Source organism: Cottoperca gobio, chromosome 12 (assembly GCF_900634415.1).
Source record: "Cottoperca gobio chromosome 12, fCotGob3.1, whole genome shotgun sequence".
NCBI lineage: Eukaryota > Metazoa > Chordata > Actinopteri > Perciformes > Bovichtidae > Cottoperca > Cottoperca gobio.
The window spans coordinates 22609118-22623387 of NC_041366.1; the positions used below are offsets into that span (position 1 = coordinate 22609118).

Consider the following 14270-nt stretch of genomic DNA (forward strand, 5'->3'; position numbering starts at 1 on the left):
TAAATAGTGCAAAAAGCCTGACATGCAATAACCTTATTTATTTATTTATATATATATATATATATTTTTTATTATTTATTATTATTTTTTAGTATTTCTACAGCAGTTTAATGAAGGGGACCTTTCTGTCTTCTGAGGACATGAGAACAACTCTTTTAATGTGAAGGGTTAAACGAACGAGAGAAAAAAACATTTTGCTAGTTTCAGTTTGACTGTTGCTGGAATTTATTGTGAGTATGAGGAAGTGTCTCTACATGTGATGATAATAACAAACATTTAAAGATATGAGAAACTAGAAATCCATTAAAATATTATTTTAAATATGTCATTAGGGTTGAAAAATGAAAACGAAATGTTGATTAATTTCTTCACATAAAGAAAGTAGACACCTTGAGGAAGTCAGATATGCATCATATATGTCGGGTAATCGTTTTAATTGATGGCAAGAACGCAATCATGAGATAGAACCACAAAAACTGCCCCAATATAGCTGAATTTAACAGAATTTGTCACCAATTTCCACATTTTCTTCTTTAGCATGAACACAATTGACGGATGTTCCAGACATAACGTACAAATCACGTACAGATAATCTGCCTTTGTCATAAAAGTCATGTCACAATTAGCCTAAAATAGTCCAATAAACCCGACATGACGTGTTCTTACTTCTCAGGCTGCTCCTCAGCGAGGGCCATGGTGCTGAACGTGTCTGCTCTCCTGGATGTTAACGTGAACCCATCACACTGCAGGACGACCTACGGAATGAGCACAGACTGACTGATTCAAACATGCACACACTTTACCATGGCTTATTTATGGCGACTAAGTACATTACAAATCTGCGTTCCTACATCTGACATATTATCACCTTATAAAGTTGAACTTGTCAACAAAGTGTTTATTATTTCCACGTCATGCAGCTACAGAGCAACATGATGATTCATGAGGAGTGTTTGTTTGTCCACCTCATGAACCGAAGTGTAAAAGTGTCTCTCTTTCAGCTCTGCTTTGGTCTCCACCATCTCCTGAGGGAAAGTCTCTTTAGCTGCTAACTGTTCACCAGCTAGTCTCTCACTGTGCCTGTCTGCTCTTTGCAGATAGTTTACGGTACGTGTATACTTTTGTACTTAAAGATTTTAAATACTGTGGGTGCTTCTTCTATCGCTGGTTCCTTGTTACTTTGAATATATTGATTTTACATGTAAAACATTTGATCAGTTGTTAAAGAACAGTGCACGGTTACAGATAATATACCCCCCAACAGTGTTTAAAGTGGCACACATGAGCTCCTTTGCCAACATTAGAAAGCTGCTTACATTTGTACTTTTGCTAAAGTCAAACATCTGTCAGCTCTTCTTTTATCATTTGACAGGTGGTCACTTTATGTAAGCAAAGACAGAAACCACCTGTTCTCGTCCTGAACGTGAAACCGATGATACTAATTTTGTCCCCAGACAAATTCTTATAAGTCCAAAGTTTGTGCCCAAATGTGACCTGTGACAGAGCACGCGACCATGAACTGAAACCAATAGTAAAAGTATTAACTCAAAAAACGTTTAAAGTTAACAACGTCACTTACCAAAGTCCCTGTCTCTTAATTTAACCGACTTTAAGTTCGTTTATCAGCACAAACTCGCTTCATGCCACCTATCCTACCCTCAAAAACAAAACTCATGCTAACGCTAACAGGAGATAGCTAGTTCACTTTAGCTAAGTGGTTGTTACTTTTGCATTATTAAGCTAACTTGTAAACGACAACTAAGCTAATTTAACCGATAGTATAGCTGACTTCGTTGCCTGTCAGTTCAAAAAACAGCTGCTTGGTATTAATATAAAACACTACCTACCTGGAAAATCAAGAAAATATCCAAATATATAATGTTTTTACTGCTCAACACGTAATGTATTATGTGCTGTGTTTTGCTCTGACGGTTATGTTATGTTAGCCGGAGCAGGCTAGCGAGACTTTTACCAGCTTTCTGATTGGTCGGCAGCTGCAACGTTCCGTGATGCATTCGCGTCGTGTGGGAAATCAGACTTTCTAAATTCTGGTGCTGTGTGGATCTAGATTATGTGGAAAATATGTACAGTACATTGGTGGAAATGATATATTGACCTAGAGGTGCTTCAACAAAAGTTAAGTCCCTTTATCTAGACTTTCTTCCTTATTTAAAGATCGTGAGTGGGAGAAAACATGAGAAATGTGTGATAAATACTGTATCAATAACAAGTTTAAGGAAGTGTCTTACATATATATAATTTAGAGAAGATGCAAACTGGATATTGATTATAAGTGGGATTTCTGTAAACCAACTTTCTATAAAAGAAACTTCAGATACATGTTAGAAATGTTTGATGTAATGCTATATTTGAGTCAGGATAACGTTGAACTGAACATGGTGTGTATCATACAACAATCTTCCGTAGTTTGTACCTGTGTATGAACATGTATACCAAAAAGAAAGAAATCTGACAATCTTTGGGCGTAAATGTCATTATTTTTGGATATAGGTTATCATTACTATATACCTCGCTGTTTATGTTAGTTTATTATATATATATATATATATATATATATATATATATATATATATATATATATATATATATATATATGTCTCTTTCTCATTTTAAACAATATTAATATTCCAAGGTACATACATGAGGGGGTCATGTATTTATTTATATTTATTTAAGTTTTTCTCACAAAGAGAAGCTGTGTTTTCCAAAGGTTTGACAAAGACGCTTCTCCTGCTCATTGACAGCAAACAAGTCTGAAACGCATGGCTATTCGGTTAAACACTGTGATTGGTTATACCACCTGTCAGTCAAGGTACTCGTCAATGTGATTGGCTCATTCTCCCGTCAGTCACTCCAGTGACAGTGTTGTGGTGATGGCGGAGGCGGGTCCAACAGTCAGCAGCAGCAGCACAGAAGAGCAGCGGCGTCGAGACGGCTCGGTGCGGTGTGACAGCGCGTTATCTTTTACATGATTAAAACACTACACGGGGAGGAATACACAGACGGATCGATAGAAACATATCTTAGATACCTTGTCCGTCATGGAGTCCTATGACATTTTAGCTAACCAGCCCGTTGTGATTGATAATGTAAGTATGATGATGTCATTCTTCCACACCCTAATATAACCGAGGCCGCTGGCTGGGAGTGTCGGCTAACTGTTAGCTTCATTAACTATTGTGTTATAGCTAACACATATATAGGTGGGCGACCCCGGCTACCTTTATTAAATATGCAGTAGTGATTAACATTGCTCGACAGTTCTCCACCTAAAACTATTGTAGCATAGCTCCAGCTGCTAGCTTAAATAATGTCCCTTGATTTATCCAACCCCAGAGCAAGCGCTAGCTAAAGCAGCAGCTAGCTTACAGCTGTAACTGGCTAGCTAAGCTCCGGGTTGCCACCAGATCCTGCACGTTAGCTGTCCGTGGTGCTGTATCGTTACACATCTTCATAATGCTAAACAGCTAGCATAGCAGGGCTGAGCTGTCAGCAAGGATGCGAGAGTCATCCATCAGCTCTACAGGATACATCTGCGTCTTTATATTTAGCACAAACAGTAGGATGTTAGCATTGCTGTCAAATAAAGAGAAGATGCATATCTGTCTTCATTTGTTTACGTTAGCTTTGGTGGAATAAGTATTTAGATCCTTTTCTATACTGATTGTTCAGTACATGTAGTTAAATTACTTAAAGTAAACGTATTGATTGTGCAGTAAATGATTTATTATATATTATACATTAATGTGTGTGTTACATGTTCCTGTTACATTAATGTAACAGGAACATGTAACACACACATTAATGTAACAGGAACATGTAACACACACATTAATGTAACAGGAACATGTAACACACACATTAATGTAACAGGAACATGTAACACACACATTAATGTAACAAGAACATGTAACACACACATTAATGTAACAGGAACATGTAACACACACATTAATGTAACAGGAACATGTAACACACACATTAATGTAACAGGAACATGTAACACACACATTAATGTAACAGGAACATGTAACACACACATTAATGTAACAGGAACATGTAACACACACATTAATGTAACAGGAACATGTAACACACACATTAATGTAACAGGAACATGTAACACACACATTAATGTAACAGGAACATGTAACACACACATTAATGTAACAGGAACATGTAACACACACATTAATGTACAGGAACATGTAACACACACATTAATGTAACAGGAACATGTAACACACACATTAATGTAACAGGAACATGTAACACACACATTAATGTAACAGGAACATGTAACACACACATTAATGTAACAGGAACATGTAACACACACATTAATGTAACAGGAACATGTAACACACACATTAATGTAACAGGAACATGTAACACACACATTAATGTAACAGGAACATGTAACACACACATTAATGTAACAGGAACATGTAACACACACATTAATGTAACAGGAACATGTAACACACACATTAATGTAACAGGAACATGTAACACACACATTAATGTAACAGGAACATGTAACACACACATTAATGTAACAGGAACATGTAACACACACATTAATGTAACAGGAACATGTAACACACACATTAATGTAACATTAATGTAACAGGAACATGTAACACACACATTAATGTAACAGGAACATGTAACACACACATTAATGTAACAGGAACATGTAACACACACATTAATGTAACAGGAACATGTAACACACACATTAATGTAACAGGAACATGTAACACACACATTAATGTGACACACACATGTTCCTGCAGATGTTTCCCTCCTTCACATCCTGTTGGTAGTTTAATCTACACGCTGCATCAGATTCTATAAGATCATATTTTTGTATCTTTGTCTCTAAAAAGTCAACTGTTCATGAGTTCCTCAGAAAAACAGTTTTCAGCTTCGTGACATCATCTTCCAGCTGATCGAGAGGCTTTGAAAGACTTTATTTATCTGAAGAAGGATCTTCATCCCTCAGTTTATCACTAACTCAGTAAGGGCAGAATAAATGTGATCTGAAAGGTCACTAAAGCTGCCAGATGAGTAAGAAGTCAAATATTTCCCTCTGAAATTTAGCAGAGTAGAAGTATGAAGTACCTACAATTTGTGTTTAAGTACAGTACTTTAGTTAATTTACGTAGTTACTTCCCACCACTGGAATATTAGTCATATTTTGGTAAATGCTGTGTTTTGACAGGTGTTATCAGAAATGGTGCCTTATTATTATTATTATTATTATTATTATTATTATTATTATTATTATTATATTATTGTTATTATTATTATTATATTATTATTATTGTTGTTATTATATTATTATTATTATTATTATTATTATATTATTATTGTTGTTATTATTATTATTATTATTATTATTATTATTATTATTATTATTATTATTATTATTATTATTATATTATATTATACAGAGTGCCAGATCTGCTGTTAACCATAACCTAAAGTTACCTCTAATCCGGTCCGTCTGTAGGTTCGAGCACCATCACCTCACCTGCTCATAGGACCAACATCAGAATGTGTGATCCTACCTAGAGCTGCAATTTATTATTATTTTCAGTATGAATTTATCTGCAAATTACTTTCTAGATCAATCGCTAAATCGTTAGTCTAGAAAATGTCCATCCCAAGAAAATAATAAAATGATTAATACATTTTCAAGATAGTTGGAGATTATTTTTCTGTCGGTCGAAGCTTGAATTCTGTCTAGAAGATCCTACAGAGCAGCATTGTGGGTAACAGAATCTGCTCTCCTTGGTTGGGTTTAGAGTTAGAAACTAATACAGTTAGTGTCTGCCTTGCTAGTCATGGCAGCCCGGGACAAAGTAGCTCTTGAGACAGAAGATGTAGGGCACAGTGTTTCTGTTAGTTACCAGGCGGGTGTCTAAGCATGAGTGTGTGACTGCGCTTCAGGCTGTGTCTTATGACCTCCCTCTGCTCAGAGCTGCACTGCTTTAATCTCTCAGTTCAACCCTCACCCTGTGATGTTGGGCTCAAGTCATATCCCTCTTCTCTTCAGGGTTCGGGGGTCATCAAAGCCGGTTTTGCAGGTGACCAGATCCCCAAATACTGCTTCCCTAACTAGTAAGTGTTCCTTGACCTCTTCCTTCAGCACACGGAAAACATTAGCAACTAATCTGCTGATGATGTTCTTCCTAAATTGACACATTCAGATAGTTTATTATGTCTACGTTTACGTCACATGTTTCTGTGTGTGATGCAGTGTGGGGCGTCCCAAGCATGTGCGCGTGATGGCAGGAGCCCTGGAGGGAGACCTCTTCATCGGACCCAAGGCAGAGGTATCACACACACACACACACACCATCAGTTTGTGTTTGGAGGAGTGGGAGAGATTCTTCCAGAGAACGCCCTGAAGATATGACTGCACAATGTGTACTTGTATTCAGAAATATGACTTCATATGCAGACGGTGGTGCTGCCACCCCCAGGCTTATTGGAGGGATCGATGTGTGTCGTGTAGTATTTGCATTACATCAAACTGTACGAGCGTTAAGTGTTGGATCAGAACACGGAGAGCTCTCCCATGAGCCTCCAGGGAAACATTAGCTGATGTGAGCGTTGCTCTGCCATAAACCTGGTGACGCAGGCAACAGCTGTCGTACTTCAGTTTATTACACGGCCACACATACAGAGTTTAGTGAGTGTTGATTCCCACCTTGTCTCTGTCACCAGGAGCACAGGGGCTTGTTGTCGGTGCGGTATCCCATGGAGCATGGGATCGTGAAGGACTGGAACGACATGGAGAGGATCTGGCAGTATGTCTATTCCAAGGAGCAGCTGCAGACTTTCTCCGAGGAGGTGAGCTCCTCTCCTGCTGCTGCTGCCTGATGATGATAACACATGTTGGACGGATATTCAAACGTCTTTTTGTTTCTCTCGCAGCATCCTGTCCTGCTGACCGAAGCTCCTCTCAACCCCAGCAAGAACAGGGAGAAGGCTGCAGAGGTTTTCTTTGAGACCTTCAACGTTCCTGCTCTCTTCATCTCCATGCAGGCTGTCCTCAGCTTGTGAGTTCACCTCCCTGTCTGTTAGTGTGATGGAGTAAAAGCTCTCGCAGGCGGCTGCAGGAGAAAGTTGTTTACATGATGCTGAGGTTGTATCTTGTACGCTTGTGATGACGCCTTTGCACTCTGCTCGTAAAAATGAGCACATGTCAAAAAACAAAGAATGTTGGTTGTGTTGAGAGATTGTTCAGAACATTGTTATTATGGTTGAGAACCCTTTTAACTGTCTGCTGAGCTTGTACAGATGTTGGGGATATGAAGCATTTGAAGATTCAACACCAGTGCAGGACAGTAAACCCACCTGCCAGGTGTCATCTGTGCTGGATCCTGCTGTTTCTAGTGTGGGAGGATTGTTTGAGGACTGAAGTGAACAGAAACATGATTTCTGCGTCACTTAATGTCCAGTCTAACCTTCATCAAACATGAGACCTCCAGCCAGATGATGGTTTCAGGGTCACGAGTGGGTACGGTGAAGTGTGAAGTGTGTAAACGTGTTCCCTGCAGGTACGCCACAGGTCGCACCACCGGTGTGGTGTTGGATTCGGGGGATGGGGTGACCCACGTCGTGCCCATCTACGAGGGCTTTGCCATCCCACACTCCATCATGCGCGTGGACATCGCTGGAAGAGACGTCTCGCGGTACCTCCGTCTGCTGCTGCGCAAGGAAGGCTACAACTTCAACACCTCCGCAGAGTTCGAGGTCGTTCGCACCGTCAAAGAGGTGAGCTGGTCGGTGTGAGTAGAATAGTACGAAGCTTCATTCAGAAGTCTGAACTAATATTATGCTGCGTAGGATCGGTTCAGACTCTATTGATTCTTTGTGTTTGGTCTCTGCAGAGAGCCTGTTATCTGTCCCTCAACCCGCAAAAGGACGAGACTTTAGAGACGGAGAAGGCTCAGTATGTACTGCCTGATGGAAGCACTTTAAACGTGAGTCAACTTTAAATATTTCCATATATTCCTTTGTGAAAACCTCCATGTGCTGACCCACAAACCCTGACACGTGACCTCCTTTGCAGATCGGTCCGGCCAGGTTCCGTGCTCCAGAGCTGCTGTTCAGACCCGACCTGATCGGAGACGAGAGCTCAGGGATCCACGAGGTCCTAGCGTACGCCATCCAGAAGTCTGACATGGACCTCCGACGCACACTGTACTCCACCATAGTATTGTGTGGAGGTTCCACCTTGATCAAAGGTGTGTTGAACGCACAACATGTCATTTTCTGTCACTTGGGTTCTCTCATTTAAAACAACAGTAAAAGCTAGAGTTTGGTGTGGTGGTGCAGCGGCGTTGCATCATGGGAGTTCTTCTCCCGTTAGGATTCCTTCAGTGTTCCTGGTTCAGCAGCAGAATCCTCCACAGAGGTCTCCTCCTCTCAGAGACAAACAGGCCCGCTGATTAAAACCAGTAAAAACACTGATTAAAGCAGTTTCATGTTTAATATCAGTGTTTCCCCGGTGAACACTGGGCGGAGCGGCTACGAGCTAACGGCTAACGCTTGTTCAGCTTGTTTCTCTGAGAACTTAAGATCCAGACGTTCAGGACTAAAATCCTTCATCCTTCAAATATAGAGTTAAAAACACCAGGATGTAGAAACTCACTATATATACAACATAGGACTGATGACACCATGACAGGAGAGAGAGGAAACGTTACCTTCAGGAACATTACACATTTCTCTGTCTCACTACATATACAACACAGGACTGATGACACCATGACAGGAGAGAGAGGAAACGTTACCTTCAGGGACATTACACATTTCTCTGTCTCACTACATATACAACACAGGACTGATGACACCATGACAGGAGAGAGAGGAAACGTTACCTTCAGGAACATTACACATGTCTCTGTCTCAATACATATACAACACAGGACTGATGACACCATGACAGGAGAGAGGAAACGTTACCTTCAGGGACATTACACATGTCTCTGTCTCACTGCATATACAACACAGGACTGATGACACCATGACAGGAGAGAGAGGAAACGTTACCTTCAGGAACATTACACATGTCTCTGTCTCACTACATATACAACACAGGACTGATGACACCATGACAGGAGAGAGAGGAAACGTTACCTTCAGGGACATTACACATGTCTCTGTCTCACTACATATACAACACAGGACTGATGACACCATGATAGGAGAGAGAGGAAACGTTACCTTCAGGGACATTACACATTCTCACTACATATACAACACAGGACTGATGACACCATGACAGGTGAGAGAGGAAACGTTACCTTCAGGGACATTACACATGTCTCTGTCTCACTACATATACAACACAGGACTGATGACACCATGACAGGAGAGAGAGGAAACGTTACCTTCAGGGACATTACACATGTCTCTGTCTCACTACATATACAACACAGGACTGATGACACCATGACAGGTGAGAGAGGAAACGTTACCTTCAGGAACATTACACATGTCTCTGTCTCACTACATATACAACACAGGACTGATGACACCATGATAGGAGAGAGAGGAAACGTTACCTTCAGGAACATTACACATGTCTCTCTCTCACTACATATACAACACAGGACTGATGACACCATGACAGGAGAGAGAGGAAACGTTACCTTCAGGGACATTACACATGTCTCTCTCTCACTACATATACAACACAGGACTGATGACACCATGACAGGAGAGAGAGGAAACGTTACCTTCAGGGACATTACACATTCTCACTACATATACAACACAGGACTGATGACACCATGACAGGAGAGAGAGGAAACGTTACCTTCAAGGACATTACACATGTCTCTGTCTCACTACATATACAACACAGGACTGATGACACCATGACAGGAGAGAGAGGAAACGTTACCTTCAGGGACATTACACATTCTCACTACATATACAACACAGGACTGATGACACCATGACAGGAGAGAGAGGAAACGTTACCTTCAGGGACATTACACATGTCTCTGTCTCACTACATATACAACACAGGACTGATGACACCATGACAGGAGAGAGAGGAAACGTTACCTTCAGGGACATTACACATTCTCACTACATATACAACACAGGACTGATGACACCATGACAGGAGAGAGAGGAAACGTTACCTTCAGGGACATTACACATGTCTCTGTCTCACTACATATACAACACAGGACTGATGACACCATGACAGGAGAGAGAGGAAACGTTACCTTCAGGGACATTACACATGTCTCTCTCTCACTACATATACAACACAGGACTGATGACACCATGACAGGAGAGAGAGGAAACGTTACCTTCAGGGACATTACACATTCTCACTACATATACAACACAGGACTGATGACACCATGACAGGAGAGAGAGGAAACGTTACCTTCAGGGACATTACACATGTCTCTGTCTCACTACATATACAACACAGGACTGATGACACCATGACAGGAGAGAGAGGAAACGTTACCTTCAGGGACATTACACATGTCTCTGTCTCACTACATATACAACACAGGACTGATGACACCATGACAGGAGAGAGAGGAAACGTTACCTTCAGGGACATTACACATGTCTCTCTCTCACTACATATACAACACAGGACTGATGACACCATGACAGGAGAGAGAGGAAACGTTACCTTCAGGGACATTACACATTCTCACTACATATACAACACAGGACTGATGACACCATGACAGGAGAGAGAGGAAACGTTACCTTCAGGGACATTACACATGTCTCTGTCTCACTACATATACAACACAGGACTGATGACACCATGACAGGAGAGGAAACGTTACCTTCAGGGACATTACACATGTCTCTGTCTCACTACATATACAACACAGGACTGATGACACCATGACAGGAGAGAGAGGAAACGTTACCTTCAGGGACATTACACATGTCTCTGTCTCACTACATATACAACACAGGACTGATGACACCATGATAGGAGAGAGAGGAAACGTTACCTTCAGGGACATTACACATTCTCACTACATATACAACACAGGACTGATGACACCATGACAGGTGAGAGAGGAAACGTTACCTTCAGGGACATTACACATGTCTCTGTCTCACTACATATACAACACAGGACTGATGACACCATGACAGGAGAGAGAGGAAACGTTACCTTCAGGGACATTACACATGTCTCTGTCTCACTACATATACAACACAGGACTGATGACACCATGACAGGTGAGAGAGGAAACGTTACCTTCAGGAACATTACACATGTCTCTGTCTCACTACATATACAACACAGGACTGATGACACCATGATAGGAGAGAGAGGAAACGTTACCTTCAGGAACATTACACATGTCTCTCTCTCACTACATATACAACACAGGACTGATGACACCATGACAGGAGAGAGAGGAAACGTTACCTTCAGGGACATTACACATGTCTCTCTCTCACTACATATACAACACAGGACTGATGACACCATGACAGGAGAGAGAGGAAACGTTACCTTCAGGGACATTACACATTCTCACTACATATACAACACAGGACTGATGACACCATGACAGGAGAGAGAGGAAACGTTACCTTCAAGGACATTACACATGTCTCTGTCTCACTACATATACAACACAGGACTGATGACACCATGACAGGAGAGAGAGGAAACGTTACCTTCAGGGACATTACACATTCTCACTACATATACAACACAGGACTGATGACACCATGACAGGAGAGAGAGGAAACGTTACCTTCAGGGACATTACACATGTCTCTGTCTCACTACATATACAACACAGGACTGATGACACCATGACAGGAGAGAGAGGAAACGTTACCTTCAGGGACATTACACATTCTCACTACATATACAACACAGGACTGATGACACCATGACAGGAGAGAGAGGAAACGTTACCTTCAGGGACATTACACATGTCTCTGTTTCACTACATATACAACACAGGACTGATGACACCATGACAGGAGAGAGAGGAAACGTTACCTTCAGGGACATTACACATGTCTCTCTCTCACTACATATACAACACAGGACTGATGACACCATGACAGGAGAGAGAGGAAACGTTACCTTCAGGGACATTACACATTCTCACTACATATACAACACAGGACTGATGACACCATGACAGGAGAGAGAGGAAACGTTACCTTCAGGGACATTACACATGTCTCTGTCTCACTACATATACAACACAGGACTGATGACACCATGACAGGAGAGAGAGGAAACGTTACCTTCAGGGACATTACACATGTCTCTGTCTCACTACATATACAACACAGGACTGATGACACCATGACAGGAGAGAGAGGAAACGTTACCTTCAGGGACATTACACATGTCTCTGTCTCACTACATATACAACACAGGACTGATGACACCATGACAGGAGAGAGAGGAAACGTTACCTTCAGGGACATTACACATGTCTCTGTCTCACTACATATACAACACAGGACTGATGACACCATGACAGGAGAGAGAGGAAACGTTACCTTCAGGGACATTACACATGTCTCTCTCTCACTACATATACAACACAGGACTGATGACACCATGACAGGAGAGAGAGGAAACGTTACCTTCAGGGACATTACACATTCTCACTACATATACAACACAGGACTGATGACACCATGACAGGAGAGAGAGGAAACGTTACCTTCAGGGACATTACACATGTCTCTGTCTCACTACATATACAACACAGGACTGATGACACCATGACAGGAGAGGAAACGTTACCTTCAGGGACATTACACATGTCTCTGTTTCACTACATATACAACACAGGACTGATGACACCATGACAGGAGAGAGAGGAAACGTTACCTTCAGGGACATTACACATGTCTCTGTTTCACTACATATACAACACAGGACTGATGACACCATGACAGGAGAGAGAGGAAACGTTACCTTCAGGGACATTACACATGTCTCTGTCTCACTACATATACAACACAGGACTGATGACACCATGACAGGTGAGAGAGGAAACGTTACCTTCAGGGACATTACACATGTCTCTGTCTCACTACATATACAACACAGGGAGAGTTGTTACACATTTCTCTGGAACAACTTATTGAAACATACTTCATTGGACGCTCACACAGCTGCTCCGTCTCTTTCCTTTCAGGCTTTGGGGAACGACTACTAACTGAAGTGAAGAAACTCGCACCCAAAGACGTGAAGATCAAGGTGGGTCCTGAAACTCACTTATGAATGTATTTATATGTATTTATTGGCAGTTAATTAGTTTCAACACGTATACAGACAGTTTTCCTGCAGTTAGTCACAGATCAACTTACTGCTATTTTTAATGCTTGTTTGCTGTCCAGATTTCTGCTCCCCAGGAGAGGCTCTACTCCACATGGATTGGGTAAGGATTCCCTCTTTAGTTGTTTTGTAACACTGACTGTTGGAGGAAGCCACATTTGATCAAAACGTATAATTTCTGGTCCCTGCAGTGGCTCCATTCTGGCATCGTTGGACACCTTTAAAAAGATGTGGGTGTCGAAGAGAGAATATGAAGAAGACAGAGCGCGTGCTATCCACAGGAAGACCTTCTAGTCGAGTGCCCCCAGAACTGCCCTCAAACCACCCCCATGACTGTCGGAGCCTCCGGTCCTCCTGCACCTGTCATCTCTGGGTACCTCTGCATCATCCTTTACCCCCCCCCCCCCCCCCCCCCCCCCCCCCCTGCTTCTAAACCTCCTGCTTTACCTCCACCCAGAGAAACACGCACGTTTATGTGTGTTTCCATATTTACCTCCTTTTTCATTCCCCTCCTTGTCCCCCTGTTCTCCCTGCTGTCGGGTGACGGCCCCCTCCACACCCCCCCAACATTCACACCCAGAGGTCAGGGTATCTGAGAGGGTCAGCACTGGACTCTGCAGGCCATGCTATACTGTCATGTAGTCCACTCTGAAGTATTGGTATTGCTCTCTTGCCTACAAAGATCTGCAAGTTGTAGAATATCAGGAAATGTCAATAAACATGAATGTTTTTGTTTTTTTGCTACTGTTGAAATTTCCATTCCAGACCGAAGATTTAGATTTTATTTGATGTCCGTTTGTAGATTATTTTCCTCCTGTTTCTGACATGGATTAGCTCTGAGTCAGTACTGACGCAGTACTGACGCAGTACTGACGCAGTACTGCATCTGTATCAGTGTGTCAGT

The 14270-nt window shown here is 41.7% G+C and overlaps 2 protein-coding genes across 4 annotated transcripts in view; one reads left to right on the forward strand and one right to left on the reverse strand.

Moving 5' to 3' along the window:
- The window catches only part of marchf5l (membrane-associated ring finger (C3HC4) 5, like), a 7870-nt gene extending 5890 nt beyond the window's left edge, over window positions 1-1980 (reverse strand). For 2 of the 3 annotated variants that reach the window (XM_029445298.1, XM_029445296.1), the window contains exons 1-2: window positions 1848-1980; window positions 667-755 (exon numbers count right to left, since the gene is read on the reverse strand). In XM_029445298.1, the coding sequence (XP_029301158.1) occupies window positions 667-695 (29 nt within the window). In that variant the 5' untranslated portion in view covers window positions 696-755; window positions 1848-1980. Of the gene's footprint in view, window positions 1-666; window positions 756-1579; window positions 1751-1847 lie in introns of those variants that run through there. The other variant, XM_029445297.1, reaches the window with a different exon arrangement.
- A 929-nt stretch (window positions 1981-2909) lies between these two features.
- Window positions 2910-14110, forward strand: actr1b (actin related protein 1B). The gene is made up of 11 exons (XM_029445280.1): window positions 2910-3110; window positions 6086-6150; window positions 6290-6365; window positions 6760-6885; window positions 6970-7094; window positions 7596-7812; window positions 7929-8021; window positions 8111-8285; window positions 13227-13288; window positions 13429-13469; window positions 13558-14110. The coding sequence occupies exons 1-11, from the start codon at window positions 3063-3065 to the stop codon at window positions 13658-13660; spliced, it is 1131 nt and encodes a 376-aa protein (XP_029301140.1). The 5' UTR covers window positions 2910-3062; the 3' UTR covers window positions 13661-14110.
- The last annotated feature ends 160 nt before the right edge of the window (window positions 14111-14270 follow it).